The 24,046-nt window shown below is 35.6% G+C and overlaps 1 protein-coding gene and 1 long non-coding RNA gene across 2 annotated transcripts; one reads left to right on the top strand and one right to left on the bottom strand.

Annotated features, from left to right (window-relative positions):
* The first annotated feature begins 1,365 nt into the window (after positions 1–1,365).
* Positions 1,366–17,002, top strand: LOC139150470 (PH domain-containing protein DDB_G0274775-like). The gene is made up of 2 exons (XM_070722857.1): positions 1,366–1,805; positions 14,204–17,002. Exons 1-2 carry the CDS (start codon positions 1,587–1,589, stop codon positions 14,420–14,422), a joined length of 438 nt encoding a protein of 145 aa, XP_070578958.1. The 5' UTR covers positions 1,366–1,586; the 3' UTR covers positions 14,423–17,002.
* Positions 17,003–17,080: 78 nt separating this feature from the next.
* On the bottom strand, positions 17,081–20,132 carry LOC139150471 (uncharacterized). Its single transcript, XR_011556234.1, has 2 exons — positions 19,178–20,132; positions 17,081–17,641 (listed from the first exon to the last, which is right to left on the bottom strand). It is a non-coding gene; the product is annotated as an uncharacterized lncRNA (long non-coding RNA).
* Positions 20,133–24,046: the final 3,914 nt, after the last annotated feature.

The raw sequence follows: 24,046 nt of genomic DNA, 5'->3' as shown, positions 1-24,046 counted from the left end.
GAGGTTCAGCCCCGTTTTGACGTCCGCAAAAAAGCAACCCACCGCCCTCGCCGAAAAAAAACCCCGGAAAATCCCTTACGACCAATTTAGATCACTTTTTAGCCTTTTTATCGAGACAAGTGTGAGTCAAGCAGTTGATGTTTTACTGGAAAGACAATGGGATGAAATGATTGTAACTGAAATGAAAGAAATATCACTGCATTCTTCAAAGAATCAATGTCTGCTTTTTTCTCATATTATTCGAGTACAAAACAAGTATCACTGCGTCAAGCCAGCTACTGCGCAGTTCCCGCTGTAGAAACCTGTTTTTCTCTTCGTCCATGATTAGCTGAAAATGATTACCTTATTTCCACAATATTTAGTTTCCATACATTTTTTTCACCAAAGGTAGGCAAAATGACCCAGAAAAATTATATTTTCACTGTATTCAGTGTTGACACGGCGACCGGAAATAATTTATAGTTTTCGTCCACAGAAAGCCAGTCAATTTCATATGACCTGTTGGGATTTTGCCGGCGCGGCCAGACTGTGATGGAAAAAACAAAAGGTTCGATGACAAGGCAACTCTTGTTTTTCCTGCTCTCTTGAAATAGGGTCTCCGCATCTGATGTAATATTTCGTCTCAGCTAGTAACCCAAAGGCAACAATACTTTCAATAGTTTCGATCGTACGGGTAGGGGCCTACTGTTTTATCGGTTCAACAACAACGTACAACATACTACAAAGGGAAAGAGTTCCTCAAGGACCCCACCCCAATTTTTTTCTCAGGTAGGGTATACAACACTTTTAAACTTAAAACTAACCCTAATTCTAAACCCCTCCAAATGATGTATTTGATGTGTTTCTTCCAAGAAAAGCCCGCAATTAAAGTGATTTCCAGGGATGAGGGGGGCCTAAAGGAACTCTTATTAAACGTGAAATAAGCTTAAGCTTAACGCGATGATGGAAAGTGAATTCATAGAAATGTGATAATTTTTGTTCACCCGTAACCACTACAACAGTATTGAAGGTGAATGTGATTAAAGACATTTTGTAGAAATTTTCTGTTCAATTTGTACAAGTTTACACAGGGACCTCCCCGTACATGTAATGTAAGGTCCAATATAGTACGCACTATGCACTACCTGCACAACAACATTACCGCAACCATGACAATCTAAATTTGTTTAGTGGTAACCGTGGCAACAGTGAGGCCTCTGTCTTGCTTTCGGCTACGACGAAATGACTTTTGAATATTTCTGTTCGAATCTTTTTTTTTTTACATTTTGACCACACAAGCACACATTTATTACTTCAAAGATGGCACCAAAAGTATAAAGGGTCGACACATGGTGTGAACCGCACTTTCCAGCTCATGCGTAAAGTAAGCTTAGGTAAAACAACTGGTGCACCTCGTTCACTTGTATATTTTTTCGTCAAGTGTTCGTTACTCCGCAAGGCACGAAGAGAGGGCGGGTTATGCAACACTGGCTACAAATGCATTGCAGCGATCTCAGTGCACTTTATCATTGGTAGGCTACATGATGTAAGTTGTGGGTTAAAAGTGTCAACAACAAACAAACATCCCCACCCAGGATCTTTACAAGATGGCGGAGGAACAGCAGCACAGCGCTTCGTCTGCTGTCGAGCACCCTGACAACAGTAACGTAAACGGCGAAAACGGCGCTACAGACGACAACAAGGAAGCCAATACGGAATATCAAAAGTCAGGTTGGTTGATGAAGAGAACAAAACTTACTCACAAATGGAAACGGCAGTGGTTTTGCCTCAAGAAGACTCAACTACATTACGGCAACACGGAAAACGTAAGTAACTGTCTCATATCTGTGCACTCGAGTCTTGTTGCCCAAAGGCGAAAGGAAACCTGTCTATATATTGAGCACTCAGATGTGCGTGCTGCATTTCATTGCGAACCGAGGGGATATTAAATGTGATCGAGGCTAACCTCTTTAATTTAACAATTTCCAGCCATTATTCGCATCAGCTCCGGTTACTAATTGTAAACATGAGGCTTGGGCTTGGTACACATTGCCACACGGACGTGGGTACGCAGTACAGTCCACGTCCCGTAACATGCATACGAACGCTACGTACAATCAGACAATATATAGCACATGTATGCGATCAAAATATTTCAGTTTAAGGATGGCAATAATAATGTTTTGGATGTTTTAACGTCGTAAATCCCTTTCCAATGTAACATAAGGTGACGAAGGGAGTATAATAAAGAAATATGAGGAAATCGGGATACAATAAAATAATCATTTATTGTGTTTTTTAGATGGCCTACTAACTGAGTACTAAATTATAACCATCACACATTGCAATATTGTCAGTGATTAAGCGGATCAAAATTCATGAACAGATCTGGACTATTGGGGTTCACAGTGTATAAAGTGCGTTACGACACATGAACAGCAAAATGCTGATTTTAGTCGGAAAGAGCATGGAGGTTGGAAAAGATCTCTTCCTACCTCCATGAAAAGAGCAATGATTAGCATTGTGATGCACAGAATTTTCACAGTTTAAGCAAAGCTAATCACAACTTGGATCAAAGTTTACCAGGTTGAATCAGGGACGATGTTGATTCATTTTATTTAACATGTTTGACAGAAATGTGCTTCCTGTAGGCATCTGTATAAATGGGAAAATGTAGTTTTTGACATAAAGTTGGCTGTAAATTTTCACATATAAAATTGCAAACAAGATTAAAATAGCTCTGATCGCAAATGACATCACTGTTCTCTCTCATTAATATGCATAAATAAACATTTGTGCGCATTTTCCGCATAAACGACGAAAATAAAACCTGCGAGTGTTAGAATGGCTATTTAGCGTCACACTTATTCGTAAGAATTGATGACTGAGACTACAAGCTGCAACAACAGCCGCGCGTACAATGACAAAATTTGTCCGAATTTCAGCATATTTGTCCGAAAGTCGCGCGCGTGCAGCTATATTTAGTAACAAACCCGAAATCGCAATCAACGCTATTAAATAAGATAGGTTGGCAGCAATTGTATTTGCTCTGGTATGTTTTGGTATGCTGTGACCCCAAGAAAAGTAGCAAAATTTGGGAAGGTCATGCAGTTTTCATGATAATCAGAAAAATTATAATGTCATATTTATAGTCGCGCCAGCGGCTTACTGACTATGCATGCGCGTATTCATAATATACTATGCGAGTAACAGGAAGTGTACCCTACTTTCATAGGCGCCGCCATGTTTTTTTGAGTTCTCGTAAATAAACAAATATGAAACGTGCAAATTATTATCTTATAACATGCCATTTATAAAATATATCTCTTTATTAGCCAGTAAGTGTTATTATTCACCTTGTCGCTGATACAAAAGATCGCATAAAAAATAGAAAAAGAGTGAATACTGTAGTGCATATGAACGGGGGAGGCATACGCAAAGAATGCTGGGATAGAATTTTAGAAAAGTGCCCCCTGTGTCAATAACTAGATTCAAAAATTGCCAGTTTTTAGACGGAACGCTATAGTTTTCAGCTTGCAAGTGGAAGGTGGGCAGTGAGGTTACCATTGCAATGATAATGATGGCATAATACGTCCCTTGTTTAACACAATACGCTGTTATCATATCATGGTAAAAATTGCCAATTTTTGTCCAACATTTTTACACAATACAGAAAATCTATACCTGCATTGCTGCAGGGTCTGACGTCGTGTACGTACGTGAACTGCTTTCATCAGAGGGAAACTGGGCATAGTTGTCATACAAACGTGTATAGCAAGTAACAATTAATTATATTTTATCATGAATCAATACAAATAACATTGCCAATCTTAACCCCTGGCGCGACACCAAGGGCTGAGCCCTATATAATATTAGTTTTTATCTTTTCTGTCTATGAACATAATCATTTGTTAGTCCATACCATTGAATCATGTATAATACTATTTTATCTCATATTTGACACACAGCTGTGGAGAGTGTATTCGATTTATTCTAACCATTAGTTGTTGCTGTAATGCTCTGTAGGCAAATAGCAAAAATATAACGTCTTGTCGAAAGTGGTACTTGGGTTAAAAATAGAGTTTTTGTTTATCAATTATGTACACTTGTTAAATCACAGTCAGGGACTGTGGTTAAATTCAAGATTGTGTTCTTGCCGGAGACAGATGCTCTATCACTGTTACATTCTGAAGATCAGAATTCCAATTCTTTCTCTCATTAATAGTTTCTCATCCATTTATTTAAGCTTGTCTACATTCTACCTCAGTGCAATCAACTTCTTACGTGGTGTACTGAGTTTACATAGATCTCACAGCTTGTCTATATTCTACCTCAGTGCAATCAACTTCTTACGTGGTGTACTGAGTTTACATAGATCTCACAGCTTGTCTATATTCTACCTCAGTGCAATCAACTTCTTACGTGGTGTACTGAGTTTACATAGATCTCACAGCTTGTCTATATTCTACCTCAGTGCAATCAACTTCTTACGTGGTGTACTGAGTTTACATAGATCTACCTCAGTGCAATCAACTTCTTACGTGGTGTACTGAGTTTACATAGATCTCACAGCTTGTCTATATTCTACCTCAGTGCAATCAACTTCTTACGTGGTGTACTGAGTTTACATAGATCTACCTCAGTGCAATCAACTTCTTACGTGGTGTACTGAGTTTACATAGATCTCACAGCTTGTCTATATTCTACCTCAGTGCAATCAACTTCTTACGTGGTGTACTGAGTTTACATAGATCTCACGGGGACCTTACATCCTAATTCCTTGCTACTACACATTACACCTGAAAGCAAAGTATTAATGAGTTTAGCCAGGAGAATACATTAATTTGATAAACATTTCCAATTAGATCAGTGTTAACAAATCAAGGCTTGTCATGTTAGACTGAAAGTTTGTTTGACAACTCTTGTTTTGCAAATAAGATAGTGAATTTCTTTGTGTCTGTTCAGTCTTTTCAAAATACTGTTAAATTTCGGTAGATGTATTATTACAAATACTGAATGAAATGAAACTTTAGTTTTGTATGAATGATTTCCCAAGGAGATCAATCATAACCTGAATAGGAGGTGCTGCTTTTCAAGTTGTAATTTCATCCTTAAGATCTGTGTCATTTTAAAATAGTGTTCTCTTCCAGTATTTTTGGTTAGCATTGCAGGTAATTATCATACATATTTCCATATTGATTTTCACATTAAAATAGAATTATTTAACCCATGGTCTGCTGTAGGTTAAAGTATCGTAAGCAAAAAAAATGTTGTCAATACCATAGAAATACACCTCATTGTAATAATCCTGTGATGAGTACCACTGCATGCTACAGGGGCTACAGTCCGTGGGTAGATCAATAAATTTATAAATCAATTCTGTGGGATCTTCTGAATAAAAGGTTGCCTTGCTATGTCAGAATCAATGCTGGTGAACTTTCAGAGTTTGTAGACTATGTAGAATTTTTCAGAATGTATGAGGATTGAAAACCATAACAAAACAATCTACAAGGTTTAATTCTGTATAGAGAAATGTTTTCTCTAAATACCATTTGAAGAGTTTCACAAAGTGTGCCTTTTCTCAAATTACTAGCATCTGTCAAACTGTGTGCATACATTCATTTAAGATAGAAATAATGCATTTGCTAAGTTTTTTAAATGCCCAGCCTATCAAAGATATTTGTAATAAGTCATAAATCAACTTTTAAAACATTTAGAAAATTAATGAAAACTTCACAGGCGAGAGTGATAAATGTTACACACAACCTGAGTCTATGACTACAGACTATGATTATTCAAACAGTTGTAAAAAGTGACCCAAAAGAATCTAACTGCTGTCCAATCCAAATGCTGTCTACACGTTGTATGTAACATTCAAACTGCAACAATGCGCAATGTAGAATTGATATTCAATAAGCCGCCGTGTCTCACTACTTCTTTCATGCATGGTCATAGACCTACTCAAGAAGCCTATGTGAGTGGGAAGTTATTGTCATGGATTTTGATGCATATGAACCTGGCAATCTTTTTCCTCCAAAATTATCATCAAAAGTTACAGCTACTGGCCCTTTAAATTGTATTTGTTCAGTCATATTTTGTGTCTTTGCTGTGGATGAGAGAAAGTAGACGTTAGCTTTGAGACTCTTCAGTGTATTTGATGTCAGTGATGGATTGGAATCCAAATCTCTACGACAGCACTACCTACACCCGTCTCCTCTTTCCAAAATATAATATATTGTGAAATGTTAGATACTGTGTTGGAAAAAAGAGATCAAACTCAATGTGAGGGTGCTCCAGTTACTGTGAATAACATAGGGTTTAAATCATTCAGTAATAGGAAATTGATTGTAAGGTGGGTCTTGTTTGCATAATGTGTGATTTCTCTGATATCATTTATCATTTGTTAATTGGTAATTTAGGAAATGGTATCAGCTGTTTGATTCTAATTATTGGTGTTTACATGGATCCATTATGTGCTGTTGATGTCTTTTTATGAAAATTTGAAATGATTAAATATATCTAAAACAATTACTGAGTAATGACTGAAAAAAATTGGTAGTAAAATGATTAATGCTATGTTTCAGACAGGAAATGTAATAGAAACATCAAATATTGATCATACAAACAGAACTTTATTGCAGGAAAATGATATTAGTAGAGCAGATTAGAGTGATATTTTGGCAAAATATTTCACTTGTGGATACAAGCATGAAAATTAGTAGGCTTACTAATGATTGTTCACCTAGTGAGAAAACAACGTTAGCCATCAAAAATTTCAAAATGGCGGCCGTATATCCGCCATTTTCCAAGATGGCCGCCAGCAAAATCACGAAATACAATATAAGGCACTGTAATTCCAATTCCTTTGTCAATTTATGTATATTTTGTGATAAAACATGTGAATTTCACACCCAGTGGCCCATATGTAACATTTTTACTCACATTTTTTGTTATTTTGTTTATTTTATTTATTATAAATACAAATTTTAGGTCCAAAAATTCATTTTTTTACTCATTTTCATTCATATTTTGTTTTTTTATTATATTTATATGGTTTTTTTTATTCAACTCAACACATAAACATGATATCAAATAATTACTATAAGGATTATTACTTAACAGTAGTCAACTTTAAGATACTAGTCAAGACAAGTACAACTACAAAGTACTGTGCAACTGAGGCCACAGGTATAGCACCCACATCTGTTACCACATTCTTTCTTACAACCACATTTTTTCAACTCTTGACAACTTGAAGCGATAGGAGAAAGGTTTGTCCAAAATATGCACCAAGTGTCACCTCTTTTTTCCCATCCCCAGTCATTTGGTGTTGGAATGTCTGGCAAATTGTTCATTGCCTGGCCCCAAATATGTCCTGCCTGATAAGCAGCACGTCTAAAGTGTTGCAAAAGTGCCGACTGAGTTGGCGGAATCATATCATATGATCGTTGCTTCCTTGCAAATAGATCCAATCGTACTTCGTTCACACTTGTCATGGTGCTGGATCTATCATACATGTATGTGACAAATTTTTCTAAAGATGTAAGATCGTCATCAGTGACTGATATTGGTTGTTGACTGAGTCTTCTAAAGGTGTCAGAGACTTCTTCAAAGATATTCCATGTTCGCCATGCTGATTTCTTTCCCTTACCACGGAAAGCAGAAACAGTGTCACAACCAGTAAAAGCATGAAAGAACGGAATTCCACTAGCTCTCAATGGTCCTATATTGGACACAATGTCGTGTATTGGAATCCATCTCATGTCCTTACCATAACCAAATCTAATCCACATTTGCTCTAGTCCGATCTCCTGGAGTGTGGAAAAGACAGATACCGCTATCACGACAACATCAGTGTCATTTGCTCTGATCATAAGCACCTTTATACCATCCATTGTTGCGTGTTTGGCATGTACAAATATTCTTGTATCTGCCTCTTCATGAGTACATGGTACAAGATTGTCTGGACATATTACTTTGTTGCAGATGATATTCTCATCTTTTGTGGCAATAATAGTATTAGGTGATTCTATATGACCAATTTTGTCTGCGAGAAAATGGAAAAGTTCTGTTTTATTGTCGTCATTTCTGAGAAAACTGCGCCAATCAGTTGGCGTCTTACTTTTTCCTATAACTCTTCTCCTAACACCTTTACCACGCTTTGATCTGGCTTCAGCTTTTAAGCTGTCAGGTAGATATACATCAAAGACAATATCAGTTCTCTTATATTTATCACCATAAAACTTTACTTTCGGAATAAATTCTTCTTTTGCATAATCATCAAAAGTCCTGGATGTGCGTGGTGGCAAAATATTTACCAAAGCTGACCCATCGATAACAATCGCCTCTGAAGAAGGTTCAAAGTCCGGCAATATGACGTCTTCTTGAAGAACTTGCATCAGTTGAGATTTTTGACAAGAATGCAATTTACCACTGTCACTAAGAGAAACAGGGTATGCCTGATTTTCATGCTTGAAGAATTCTTGTAGGTCACAATGTCTACTCTGGCATGAAATGAACAGGCGCGAGAATAAACTGCAATCATCTTTCAGCAGAGTCAACTTTGAATTCTTAGTTTTTGGTACATTTGTGAAAAACTTATTCTTGTTTTTCTTGATTGGCTCATAGAACAAGCATTTTTCTTGGTTTTGAAGCCCCTCGACGAACTCTTTGCATTGTTTTCTGCCTCTTTGATAGTGTGTTGTTATCATGTCAGCAACATTAGAGTCTAAAATGTCTTTAGTGTTCAAAACCAATAAGTCTTTCGACTCTTCTTTAAACGGGTTTCCCATGTCCTCTATGACAGCTCTCAGTTTCTGCACGTTATCAAAGAATTTCTTTTGTGCAGAAAGAGATTGTTCATGATGGGTTTTTGATTTCAATGGAGACTCATCTTGATTTCTAAGTGATGCTTCGTATTGTCCTACAAGACGGCTTACTTCAGGCCCTGCCACCATCCATCGCCTCAAAGCAGAGGGGTCTTCAGTTAAACCAATCGCCCCGCCATCACTTTTAACAACTCCATTGTTTTGTTCATGAGCTTGGTCAATTGCCAGAGCTGAAAATTCCCTGCCAGATTTATGTACAACAAAATTGCCATTGTGGAATTCTCTGGCTACCTCAGGATGCGATTGTTCAATTAACATCATGTCTCTGAGATGAATGGGGAGCCAACGAGCATAATGAACATTATCATTGGCAAAAAAGTGTGGCAAAAGCTCAGACAATGCTTCACGATACAAACTGAAGTTTCCCTCTCGAAACGATCGAATCAATATAAAGATAGTCAGCTCAAGTTCTAGAATAATTGACCAAAAAAGAAACTGAGGGCTTTCACATTTCCTTTGTTCACACCAACGCTCAAATTTATGACTTCTTCCTGGTCAGAAGGATTCTCAGTTATTTTTTCTTTGTATGCATCTTTCATGAGCTGATATAAGGCGCAAGCTGTAATCTGGTGTGCTTGTCTTGATCTTGTAACACTTGAAACTTTAAGGAAGGAATCTGCTGTACCAATTGATGCTATTCCTGCCTCAACAAGAACGCTTGTCCAACCACTATCTTTCAAAAGAGTTCCGATGGTTTTCAATGCGGCCATTTCAATGTGTAATCCACCAAACATTACCACAAACTTGTCCTCTCCATGAGACTCTGGCCAGTGCCATTGGATCTGCTTGGCTAATGCAAAAGAGGTTGGTCCATTGCAACTACAGGAGTTTGTGTTGGATTCAAGAAGCCAACCACATCTTTGATTTTATTCATGACATGCTTTATTGTAGCAACAGAATGTGCCTGGTCTCTTAGAAGAGGCAATAATGAAGAAATGCTAACTTCAAAAGGTAGATTCCGCCTTTGCAAAGCATGATGAGCTGACCATGTTATAAAAGTAGACCCAGAATCACAAACTTCTTCTGTAAGCATAACTTTCTCTAACCAGTCATATTCCATTGACATGTTTCTCTTGAAATGGCTGATGTCTGATAATGGTAATTCCAGTATCGTAGCCATTGGAGGAGTAGGGTGCTTATTTGTAAAATATGCTGGTTGGATATTGGTGTATGCCTCAGGAAGTTGAGGTACTCGTCGTGCCTTACTAAAGGTGTTGACTTGCATTTGTCGTTCCGTACCTCTATTATTAGAATTGGGATGCTGGAATACAGATATGCTTGTACCATGGAATGATGACACAGCAGTGGTGGCAGTTGGATTGTGATCAATATTGTCAATAGCAGATGTGGTGAATAAATGTTTTCTCAGTACAGGTGGGCACACCACACCATCTTCTACATATTGAGACACAACAGCTTCCCCTAACATTGCTGAAATTTCTAAAATTCTGTCATATGGTACACAAATGCCATTTTCTGAAAGGATGTCAATCAATTTTCTTTTCCTGGTTTTTGCAAAGACAGTCAGACCCATGTACAGTGGGAATGGGGTCTCACGTTCCTTTGAATGTCTTTTAGTACTCGTTCCTTCTTTTGGCTTGCTATAGCAGTTATACTGCAACAACTGGGCAATTGTGAGGTCTGTTTGAGTTGCACCATACTGTAGTTGTGACTTTATGTCAGCACCGTGTTCAATCATGCAAACAAACTGTAATAGTTTTGCTGGAATAGATTCTTCGACACAGCCTTGAGGAAATGTAAAGCCAAAAGTAGATTTATGGTTCAGCATCTCCTTTCGTATAATTTCAGCAGCTTTTGCTAAATGAACTGTGTCACTATATTCACTAGCTTGTGACAATGCAACACCAATATCTTTCTTAAATGCAAAAATGATATCTCGTCCCTTTTGATGTGCTTCAATCTCAGGTATATGAGAAAGTAGCTTCTCCTTTAGCCTTGTTCTATTTACACTTGGTGAGTCAATACCCAATTGTTTAAGCCGCTGCTCATAGAGGTTTACAAGATCTGTTAGCTTGAATACCATGGGACAAGCATCACTATTGTTAACATTGTTTTCAACAATATACGTTACAAGTTCTGAAAATGCTATTGGATACATTTCTGTCTTTGTAAGGTTTTGCATGTTGCCTTCCCTCTGCTCTGCCCTGAAATGAGCTCGTTCTCTATTGTACAATGCAGTTAGACAAGCAGGATGGTATTTCAGTTCTTGTGCTACAACATCTCCACCACTGAGTTTTGCCAGAAGCTTTCCATCTCCTAAAACTCTAGCACACTCATTAAGTCTTTCATTCAGTTTCATGGTCATGGCTTCCCTTAATGCAGAGTTAGGGATTGCTCCTCACACAAAAAGCATTCAGACGTATTTAACTGTGAGGTGCGTTTTAATTTTCCTCTAGCAACATCAAAAGTTGTCTCATCATCAGAGGACTTTCTCTTTTTAGCTCTCTGCAGTTTTGTATTATTAAACATCAGCCGACAACTTTGATGATACTTAGCATTATTCTTCCTTAAAGTATTTTCTATTCCATCTCCCTCGTCTAACCTTGCTGGATCAAGAATGATTGGAAGAGCATTTATCTCATGAAATAAAGGAATGTTTTTGGCAATATTACAGTAACCATCTTGTTCCATTTCATATGAAACTGGAGGAGATTTTAAGGCCTCATTTTTGTCTTGCTGACAGAGGCAACATTTAGTCCAGTCAGTTTTCCACTTTGTTTTTAACTTTGATGTTGATGAGTCCATTTTCTACCAACCTATTTTTTAAAGTTTATTCTTCAATCTGATCGACAGGAATATGGCCGAGGGTTTATCCTTTTACCACCATATATTCCCAGAAAGATAATTTGACAAAATTCAGCAACTATATTTTTCTAGTACACTTTATTGTATGGGATACAACTAGGTTCTTGCATTTTATTTTGCCCTACACCTAGTCCGATCGTTCATCCAATGCCATTTAAGTCCCGTGCGATCTGTACACCATCCAGATGACTAAAGCCCCGTCATCCTTGGTTCGGCTCTCCCGCGCTGGCACATCCTGTCAATTCAGGTACGACTAACTAATCAAAATCGGGGCTGATTACTTAGTATTTGGGACACTAAATACTTGTGACACATGTTACAGAACATGCCCATATTTAGCTAACATTGAACCCCATGCTGGGTTTCACAGCAATGATGCCAACCAGTGTGCCCTGGTAGTGAATGACGTCATTCCTTTGACATTTAGTTGGACTTTTTACATGAGAAAACAATCAATTAAATACTTTAAATTATGATATATTTGCTGAATATTCCTCGCCATCTTTAAATTGGTGAGGAAGCGATGATTTTTGCAATATTAGCATGTTGCTTATTATATATCAGGATGATTCATGGCTCTTTATTGCTTACTTACTTTAGAATATTGATTCCATGTGCCCTTTTAACCATATGAGACAGAAATATGCCAATTTGCAATTTCACTTTCAGCTCATTAACATATTCATGGTTTCATGTTTGCGATAGCAAGCAGGTATACTCATTTTCTGTCTAAATCAACAAAAATTTTCACAAAATACCGCAAGAAATAGATTCCGCATTGTGTAAAACATATATTTAGCCATAAAAATTGCTAAAATCGGTACACATCTTCTCAAATTATTGATATTTCGTTTTACAGGAAGTTAAGTTGGCGGCCATCTTGGAAAATGGCCGCCATATTGGATTTTTGCGTGGCTAACGTTTTTTTCTTAAAAAGTGACCCCAAAAGTGCCTCCATGCCAATTTTCATGCTTGTATCACCATTTGAAATATTTTCTCACTAATCTGCTCTACTATATTACTTGATGTATTATTTTCAATGTTTTATGTTGTTGCTGTGTATTGAGATAGCAGTTTGACATTTATGTCGCTGTAAAGTGAGCAGTGCATGGTCATTACCCAGATATATATTCCAAGCACTGGATGTATGTAGTAACAGTTCAGTGATTTCACAGAGACTGAGCAAGTAATTTCACTGTAGTATTTTCAATCCCATACCAAGTAATATTCTCAGCAGCATTGCTAATTCATTTTCCTTTATGTACAGTATTTTCCTACTATCTTCAGTGACCATTTTCATTACTTTGTGCCACAACAGTAAATTAGGTGTGGAATCATCACTAGCTATAGATTTTTATTTCACCTTGATTTGACCATTAAAGACTTCTTGATTTTGGACAGTGTGAACTTCATTCCTTATAGTAAAAATACTGCACAGGTAGTTCCTGCTGTGATAGATTGTTGGTCACTAAGTGAAATTAAGGCTGTCATCATCAAAAATGTAGTGAACATCATCAAAATTGTAATTTGTATTTGCTTTGAAATTTGTTGTCTTTCTCTAATGAGGATCTTTTGAAATATATATTTGTCTGTTTGTTTAGCAAGTGACACAAAATGATGTCTGCATAAGAGCTTGTCAAACATGTCTTTTTCTTCAAGTATATTGATCAAATTTGATGATTTTAATGCCAATGTTTCATCAAAATTGATCAAATTTGATGATTTTAATGGCAAATGCTCCTGGACCATCAAAATCTTGACTTGGCAATCAAAAGAATACAGACATGATAAGACACAAATGTCTGTGAATTGTTTCTTCAGAGTGGATAAAGATAAATTGAAAGCACAAATTTTATGAAAAATGAAATTTTCAGAGTTCAGTAAAACAGTAAAGATGCCAGAAATGAAAAGTCAGTTCACTTTGAGGATAAAACAGATTGATATAATTGCAGATGATTTGATCATTTCATTCATCTGTGATTGCATGGAATGTGTTTTCACATGAAGTTTTTACCATCATTTCTCAAACAAAACTTACCCTCAAGTTTTACCTGATCTGCAGTCTAGGTTTGTGAACAATATACTCTAGTGTGTTGTCTCTCTAAATGAATTTCTTATCAAAGACATTAGGTATATCAATCATGAAGTTTTCAGTAAAGGGGCTTTGACTGAGGAAACAGGAATAAAAAATTATTCCATGTAATTTCATGCCAGTAATTAAGACTGAATTCTTCTTTAGGAATGAGCTCATTTTATTGAATGAATATTGAATTTCTTTGACAGATGTACCTCATTGGAGATAACCTCAACCTAACATTTCGAATGTTAAATTTCTATTCAAGCTTATTGGTAATATGGCAACTTACAGAACAGTCAATGACAAAACTGGTAGTGAGTTAACGATTCTGTTTGATGTTAAGATTTAACATCCTGGTCAGGAAGGTCAATGTCGAAGAAGTGGCTATCAATTGCTGTTATCTTCAGAATTTTTTTATTTTGTTTATCCACAGAATGTAAACAAAGTGATTTCGTTGGAAGGAACAGAAATATCAGAAGCACACATAGACAAGAAACCCTATGTATTCAGGTTAAAACCACAGGAGAGTAGCAGGGTACATTACATCCATGCAGAAAATGAGAATGATCAACAGGAGTGGATGCAAGCAATTTGCTTTGCCAAGGCAACAGGACAACATGGTGACCATTCACAAGCCTGCATCATCCAATGATGTTTTGACCAAAGACAATGGAAAGAAAAAAACAAACAAATAATAAACACTATTTATTTGTTGTAATGTTGGCAATAATGTAAATATGTTATTTTTTTTTCTATATTTTAATGTGTACTATGTATACAATTTGATACTCAAATTGAAAAGGAGAAAAATGTCCAAACAAAGAACTAGTGAAAAAATATATCCTTCCATTAATTTGAACTGCACTGATGAAGCTATGCTGCATTTGAAGATGTTTGATAGTTGAAAAGATGTCATCTTGATCTGTTCTGTCATGTGACTGAATTTAATTTGCCTAAAGCAGTGTCTCTATGATTAAAAACCAAAGAAGTGGTCTATGTACAAGATATTAGCCACAATGTTTTTTGTCGTGTCTCATGCTCATTCTCAAACAAGAAATACAAATTTGTGTGTCAACCAAATTACTGAAATTATTACTACTGATGTAAAAAGTAAGTTTTGATAAGTGTAATTTTTAGGAAAACATGTGACTGACAACTCACAGATATTAAGGTATTTTGTAGAAATAATTTTAAGAAGCGGTAAATACTGGTAAAATTGATGTGATTTAGTCACCTTTGTCACAAAATACCGATGTAGGATAACAATACAATTATGGACACTTACTGAAAGGGGAAAGTCTATCCTTTGAAAATCTTGGTGTTATGATTTGCTATTCATTGCATATAGAAGTACATTTCAATTACCAAAAATCAATGCAACAGTTGGCTCAGAATGTAAATTATACTTGAAATGCATCACAAAGTATATAAATTCTTTGTTTTACATCTGGGCATTTAGGTTTAGTGGAGTTTTTCAGGAAAGAAAGACACACATTTTTTTCCAATGCAAAACAAAGAATATACTTTAATACTTTGGCCTAACAGGAGTAAATATACTTTTGTTTGAGTCATTTCAAGCTTGAATCAGAAAATTAGAAAACTGATGACATTTAGACAACAGTTTTACAGTTTTGTTAAGTGACTGTAAGAACCCATAGCAAGACAGAGTAGTGGTACTTGCAAATATAAACTTGTCCTGATAAATTTAGTCAGTTTTTTTGAGCTTTATTAATATTTGTACTGGTAGCAAAGCCATTTATCACTTGTATAAATTCCAAACCCTGGAAGAATCAACAAAAAGTGATAATGTTCTTCATGTCAATCATAGTTTGAAAAATAGTGTATTGAACATTTACAGAGCTAGTGACCATTTTACCATGACCATTCCATTTAATTCAAATGTTTTCCATACTGAAGCTAAACCTGTGAGCAATGATGTAGGGTTTTCAGGCATAATCTAAGAAGTGGTCTGGAAGGATACTTTAAAATATCACATTAACAAAATATAGTTACATGTCTTGTGTAGTACCCTAGCATCTTGTAATATGTTGACATTCAAAAAACTGATTTATTTACCTATTTATTGTTTTCTTCTGTAGGAAAAGCTATTTTAGTCCACTTTCATAATTGTACCTTCTCATTTTATTAAGTTGTTTTCTTACTTCAAAATGTGCACAGTCTTTGTTTGTGATAAATTTGGTGATTATATTTAATACAAGAGAGCCTGATCAGTTTTACAACATGTTCTTTATGTGTAGTATGCATTGACTGTCCAAGGTTTTCAATTCTTCACAAGAAGATTCCATTCCATTTCATGACAGCAATGTTACTCATTCTTGATGAAGATAATTAGAGAATGTTACCAAATATCACCTGTTCCTGTGTCATATCAGCATGAGTGTCATTTGTGCTGCATCAGACACAAAACAACTCTAGTGTCTTCTGTAGAACAAGTGACACAAATGCTGACATGATGCAAGGAATTAGTGATATTTGGTAATAACAGATTTTTTTAAAAACCCGTGCCAAGAATATACAAACAAGCAGGAAATCTTTATTTTTAGGTCTGTTCTTTTACTTATCTACATACATAAATATTAGAATATGTAAACAGAATTCATTCTTTAGCTGTACAACATCATTACTGCAGTAAACCTAACAACACACAGTGACACAAACCCATACCCTCTCATCGTACTGAACACCATTAGTACAGATTACTGGACTCAAGTTAAACTCACTTGTAGAGAAATGTATACAGTCAAGCAACATTGCTCATCATTAATTAATCGTGTACTTCCAGAACTCTTCTGATTTTGATAAACAGATTGCAGAAGAATGTGGCAGTTATTTTGTTTGTTTACATTGAGAATCACCATGTCAACAGGGCATGCGTATTTGACGTCACACTGTTGCAATGCACTCACTCGCTATCAACTTGTACTGATATTTACCAGGACTTCCAATTATACTAGCGCAAGAAAATATGCAAGAGTTGATACTTATCCAGTCTAACAACATTTGTATTTTCATGTGCAAATTATTAGTCTTGAGGCTTTTTATAGGATGGTGGTGCTGAGTTTAGAAAAGATACAGTAAAAGATCAACAATAATAATTTTAGTCCACCATGGTGGAAGATAGAGCAGGGAATTATCAGAATAGGATACCTGATGTTTGATCTGTAAGTTTCAAAGATACTTTGTCCAAGAGAAGAAAGTACAACCCATGATAGTCTGTGTCAGTTCCAAATATTTTGACATCATCACTTCAATTTTGCACCATATTTTCCTGTCTCTTTTTGGGGTGTGGTAGATTTTGTCTGTCAAATCCAGACCTCACAGCCTCTCACTGGTTCAGGATGTGAAGGATATACTAAACATACCAATACTTAATATCTGACATAGCATATTAACCATATTGCTCATCACCAGTACTGATGCCATTTTTGTATCAAAGCCTATAGAATCCCTAAAGGGACTGTACATCCATGTCTTGATGCTCAGTCATACAGGCAGGCTCTGTACACTCCTGGAAAGTCTTTGAATATTACAGCCGTCTTGAAAGTGATGGAAAAGTCCTTGAAAATGAAATGGAGTTGTGGAAAATTGATAATTAATCCACAATTATCAAAAATGACAAGATGATCAGTCACGATAATAATGTGTAAAATGATGTAATAATGTTATATTGTGAAATGAATTCTGGAAAATGATATTTTAGATGTTAAAATGTCCTTGAAAATTGCTGAAAACATCCTTGAAAGTCCCCGAATTTTAAAGACATTGAGTATATGGACCCTTTTAACAGGAACATTCAATGATAATCTTGTGTACAAGAATGCACAAGTTCGGTTCCAGGGTATATTTTTAGCTACTATAGACTATAGTCTATAGAAGCTATTGGGATGGGTATCCGTCCGGCGTCTGTCGTCAGTCTGTATGTATGTATGTATGTATGTCCGTTTGTGAGGCGTCCGTCCACTCAAATATCTTGAGAACCGCAGTACTTACTGATTTGATATTTGTTGTGTAGATGAAAAATATGATTTTGAGAAACTATTTTTTTTAATTTTTGATATTGTTGAAAATAGGCAAATTAATGCCAAAAAAGGTGTTTTTGGTAAAAAATCTTCTTCTTCATAACCGCTGGTCAGACAGCTTTGTTATTTGGTATACAGGTCCCTAGGGATAACCCAACTTTGATTTGTTCAAATTGTGATGAAATATGCAAATGTGTATTTTTAAGGAATTTTTTTTGTCATTTTTGGTCAAAGTTTGACTTACATTGTATGTAATTCTTGTACTGTATAAACCCTATCAATTCACCCAGAAAAAAAAAATAATAATATGATTTTAATAATTGAATTAATTAGGAAATCATCAAAGCCAAAATAATTTTAGTGTGGAATTATCAGAAAGTTCAACTTTTTTTGACAGTTCATAGTGAATTGAGGATTAAAACATGTAAAGGCAACTTTTCTGAATCCCAACTTTGACATATTCTGAACCACCATTTATGTTATCTAAAAGAAATTGCTCATAATAGTTTGTCATGATAGGGTGGTCAAATAAATAAAGATAGAGAAAGTTCTAATTTCCATTTATGGTTGACTTGGTAAGGATAAAATAAAATTACTTTTTGAGGAAAAAAATAGAGTGGTCAATTAAAAGAGTGGTCAAAGTGATAGGGTTTTTATGGTAAAGCTGGGCTGTAAGATTCCTCATGTGCTATTTATAGCAATTGTGCAATCTGTGTAAACAGTGCAATGAAAGTGTAACATGATTCCTTATAATGCTTTTGATGACCTTGAACTTCTTAAGTTTCAAACATTTGTCTCTTCAGTGTGCTTTCTCTGAGTACGTACAGTCTCAACTTATTCAACAGAACTTACTTACAATGTTAATTTGAAAGTTAAAATGTGCTTGGTTAATAGGATGAAAATACTGATATTAAAAGATAACCAACTCAAGATTCAACCTGACAATATGCTGTTATTTTATGACGTAAATCTTGATTTAAGCAAGTTTTGTTTACTTTAATTAGAATGTAATTAACTCTCGTTATTTGCTATTACAGACTAATATAGTCTGATGAAATATGCAAATCTGTATTTTTACGGAATTTTTTTCCATTTTTGGTCAGGCCATCCTGAAATGAGCTATCAAAGATATCCACCTTCTTCATCAATACATGTGTCACAAAAGGTTATTCTCTACATAACACAGCAGAGCTCTGTCAACTGTTGAGTCGCTTTTTTTTTTTTTCAAAACCACTGGTTAGACAGCTTTAATATTTGGTTTATATGTCCCTAGGATGACCTTAGTGAGATAATTTCATACAGTCAGGAAATACTTAATTTTGTATCCATGTCTATAGTAGCTTCAGGGACTATGGCCCTATGTTTACAGACTTAGGTTTGTAATCTTTGTTAAAGTCAAGGAAGCACACCACAGTGAGCTACACTTGAGACAAGAAGCTGTTGTTTAGTCCATATATTGTCACTGGCAAACACACAGTGCTCTTCTGACTTTGCTACACTTGTTACTCCTATATAGTAAAATCTTTTCGACTTGCAATATTGTAATCTCATTTCTTATTTTGCCCCGTTCTTGCTATAGGTCGAAGAGCGGCGTGATTTTTGGGCTCCAGGTTCTCAACGATTTCAGGAATATGGTGGTATACAAATTATGTGATAAAAATCCCAAAATTTGACTAAAATTGTGATTCTTTAAACTCCTGTTTCAGTCTCACGAGAGAGATGAAAGTTTAAATATTCCATCAGTGGTCGATACCCCCATTGGAGGTTCCGGTGGTGAATGGTTGATTAAACTGATATGTGTGCAACAAAATTGAAGTTGGTAACCACCAATTATTATGCGGTAATTTCTTCGATTTTGGGTGGACTTTGCACTTTTCCCTAATTTAATAGATTCGTGTGTCTAATTGAGATTCAAGTGTCAGTAAAGTGTTGGTGACCATATCAATAATCAAAATTTTTGTGAAGCAATTATTTATCTGCCAGACATAAACATGCACAATTCTTTAACCCTTTGAGTGCCAAAGTCAACTTTTGTTGCCATTATAGAATATGACTTAGCCAGCAACTTTTTTCAGATCTAGGCAAGTTTTTTCGGATTTTTCTCAAAATTTTGGTCAAAATTGCAGCCATTGAAATGTTATGTCCATTTGGTGCAAAATTATCAAAAACTTGCAGAAAAATTCATAACGTGTACGATTTGATAAAATGTTACACTGAAATTTTGGTGGAGGAAAATTACAGCATTCAAAAGGGTTAAAAACTATCTGTATTGAACATCAATTTATAGGAAAATGGAATTCAGTCATTAAAATGATATGAGATATATTGTCAGAGGAATTATGCTCATTGTGTGAAAGTGTCAGCATTGTTGTATTGGTTTCAATGATTTCAAGTAATGACTTCATGTTTGAATGAAATGCGTGTGTTAGTTTTGTCCCATGTGTTTAAAAAACAGTCTGTGGATTTATGTTTCACATGACAGAGTATTAGTGTTGCTTATTCTCCAAAGATTTACTATCTAAGTCATCATTTCTAAGGTTTTAATCAGCATGCATTGTGCACAACACTTTGCTTTTCCACATGGCTGCATGGGTTTCTGTACTCCCAGTTGCATCTGTCAATGAATTGAACTTTACAATGGTTTCATCATGTGCTTTGATGCCAACATGCATTTCTAAACGATATCCCTGCTTACAAGAGGCTTTGGGTAGAACCCCAGTAGTACCATTGTTATCGCCACATGATGCAGGTCAAGCATCATTGGTCTTGTTTTGAAGATAATTCAGTGAATGCTCAGTTAGGTTTTGACTCACAATATACTGCACCTCAGGCCATGTAGTGAAGACATAACAGTCAAAACTGCTCAGCTAAATCCCCACCCCTTAAAAAAAGAATGGTTCAGTATTAGGGACAACATCAAAAGTTCAATATAATAAATCTAACTTAATTGCTTAAGTTTGGCCTCAGACCCCCCCCACCCCCCCTTCTAACTTAACTGACCTAAAATTGGAAAACATTGCGGACTCATACCCTGTACTAATTCTTTCAAACGACATACCAATGTACCACTGAATTAAATAAAAATTGAAAACCATCATAAAGTAACAAAATACAGGTGACTGGATCGGTTTTAGCGTACAAAAATCAGCTTGAAACGTAAAATTTGCCATAAAGACGTTAAATCGTTTTTGACTGCACAGAAATTAATTTGGGCCAAAAACCCCCACCCCCAAACTTAAGCAATTAAGTTTTTTTTCAAACATCGATCTTTTGACGTCGCCCCTTACTGAGCTAAGTTTTTATACATGTCATTTTCTGACTTTGATCTCTCAACTTGCTGTCACCATAGTGTTCATGAATCACTCTCATACACAAACTCACATCACACACTATTAAGTCAATCAAAGCAATGAATACATCTGATCATTAAACTGGTCTTCAGAAGTGTGTTGAGTTGATGAGTATGTTTCATCTCAGTATTTACAAGTGTCAAACATAAGAACATAATTCACAGCCATCTACATGGCTGGTAATGTTGGTTGAAATATGTTGACATAGTAACATGCACTCTGCATTCAAGCATATTATAATAAAATTGTCTATATCAATTCATTTGGGTAATGCATTCAGACAGACTGTCAACCAAATTGAACAATTTCTTCCAGCTCACAGGTACGCAAAGTATATGATCATTGAACCATACATAAAGTCTAACTTGATGTAATGAGAAAGTATAGTTGCAGATTCAACATCACATTATATTGGTGTTGAAGATACCTGATGAGATTTACATCATCTATTGTACTTTTTGATCAGCAGAGTTTTATTGTCATTGACTGTTCAGTAAGTTGCCATATTACAGTATGAATTACAGAGTTCAATTTTACATGATACAGTATGACAAAATGCTTTTATGTTGACTTTACCTCATTTGAAGTGAATACAAGCTGCAATATTATAATTATTAGCTATACAGGGATAAAGGTGTTGCTCTGCCTGTAGCCTCAATCCCTCAACCACATATGATAGATTGAAGGACTGTGGCCCAGTATACACAATTGTTGGAGTCTGCTGATGTCTAATGCAGTCACTTTAAATGTCCATATTTTGCACTGTGGAAAAGTTTGTGTGGAAATGAAGATGAAAGAAACAGTTGAGCTAAGGTGACTTGCAAATTGTATTTTATAACTGTCTAACATTGTAACTTAGCAGAGGAAGTGGCAGTTACATGTATGTAGTCATCTGAGATTTGTACGTGAATTATCTATGAGAATGATTTATGAATGATCACGGGAACAGTTTGGTATCTCGACCAAAGTTTTAATTATTTGCAATCTCAGAATGAAAGGCCAGTTTTAGAAAATATCTGTTGTTGATATAATTGATTGGTGTGCTTTCATTATAAGACTATACATAAAGACAGACTTTTTGCAGGGTTTAATCAATAGCAATTACCAAACATAATTCAGTAATGGCAAATTATCTGTTAACAAATGTATTACTGATCTTTTTCAAAGACACATCTACTGGTCACTTTTATCCAAAACAAAATACCAATGGGTAAGATCTTCCTCTATGCAGTTTTGTCACAATAACACATAACACAGGCAATCTGGCTATCTTGTAAGCTTAAGCTTTTCACACACTGTACTTTGGTGTGCATCGTTGTATACACAGACTGTGATACATTTACATCCGTAAAGGTATGGTCAGGATAAGTACATGTAATTCAGAAATCTCAAGATACACAGTACACCTGATTCATCTCAATGGAGCTTTTTAATGGACTCAATTATCAGCCTCGTCCTGAAACATTGATTTTATCTCAATCAATGGTAATGACACTGCCATCAGAAAATACATTTTGCACCTGATAACACACCACATTGCCTTTAGCCAAATTGTACATCAAAGATGTGTGTTGTATTTCCCGAGATAAGTCAAGTTTCAGTCTAGTACCATTGGTTGAAAAAGTACTTGGTCTCTTAATTTTTGTCATGCACTGGTTCCTGATAGAAATCTCAAAACCCCGCGAATTTATTCAACGTACAGTGTTCATGTTCAGTCAATAACCTTTATTATTATACACCTGCGTCTGTAACCTATGGAGTTTCGTCCTACAGTAAGTTTTGGGTATCAGAGGACGCGGAGTACAATAACTTTAGGTGTTATTGGACGCTATTTGACCTTTGACCTCAAAATACCTTTACATCAACACTAGGAAAAATAAGAAAATTTTACATTTTTTACAAAATTATGTACTTCTTAACATTGAGTACTTCACAAAGTAAAATCATGGTCAGTCCAAAACGATTATGTGAAATTATGCTGCTGACGTAAAATTTCTACAACGTGCACTGCGTGTCGCGGGTTGAGCTTTTGTTCTGTGTAGCAGACATGCTGAAAGCATTCCCGGTCTGCTCGCGATCGCTCAGAGCAGTGCGCGACAGGCATCCAAAAAACGCCTTAATTTCGACTTTTTTCTGGTAAAGTTGGACTTAAAAAGTGTATAATAATAAGGTTATTCTCAAAATACCGGGATTTATGTCCTCATACATAGTACGCTTCGGTATTGTCATTGACGCTACGTGTCTCAGACAATATCTCCGCTGCACAATGTACTTGGACATAAATCCTGGTATTTTGTGAATAACCTTATAGTAATACTGAATTGTTGAGTCTACTGTAATTTGTGCCATCAGATTAAAATCATTGATGTTTTATTGCCGGGAAAGGATGTTTTTAGTGTATTGATTTTTTATTTCGTAGTTTATAATTTTATTCAGTCTATGATCTCCTGTAAATAAAGCTGTTCTCTTGGAAATTGGTATCAAGATGTCATACCAGGTAAATGTGAAGTTTAAATGTTAATCAGACTGTTTGGTATGGAACTTGAGAAGAATTTGCCAAAAGGGATAGCTAATATGTATTTCCTGGTTAATTTCTTTCATTTCATATCATGTATCAATTCATTTGTATTGTTTCAAGTCTGTGAACTTGTTTCAGATATCTAGGGACAGCATATATATAGCACACCAACTAGTAATTCCAAGTAATAAGGATGGTGTTATTTGTATTGCTAATTCACATGTGGAATGCTTGAGAGCAGAATTAGAATAGAAAGTCATAAGTGATACTGGATGTCCACAATACAGAAATACTGCTACAAATAAAAGTTGAAAAAAATGGAAAATAAAGTACATTTAGTGAAACTACAAAAATTGGCTAGAATCTGC

This window comes from Ptychodera flava, chromosome 14, assembly GCF_041260155.1.
Source record: "Ptychodera flava strain L36383 chromosome 14, AS_Pfla_20210202, whole genome shotgun sequence".
NCBI lineage: Eukaryota > Metazoa > Hemichordata > Enteropneusta > Ptychoderidae > Ptychodera > Ptychodera flava.
The sequence above is the reverse complement of the archived record's forward strand: the minus strand, read 5'-3'. Positions and strand labels throughout refer to the sequence as shown.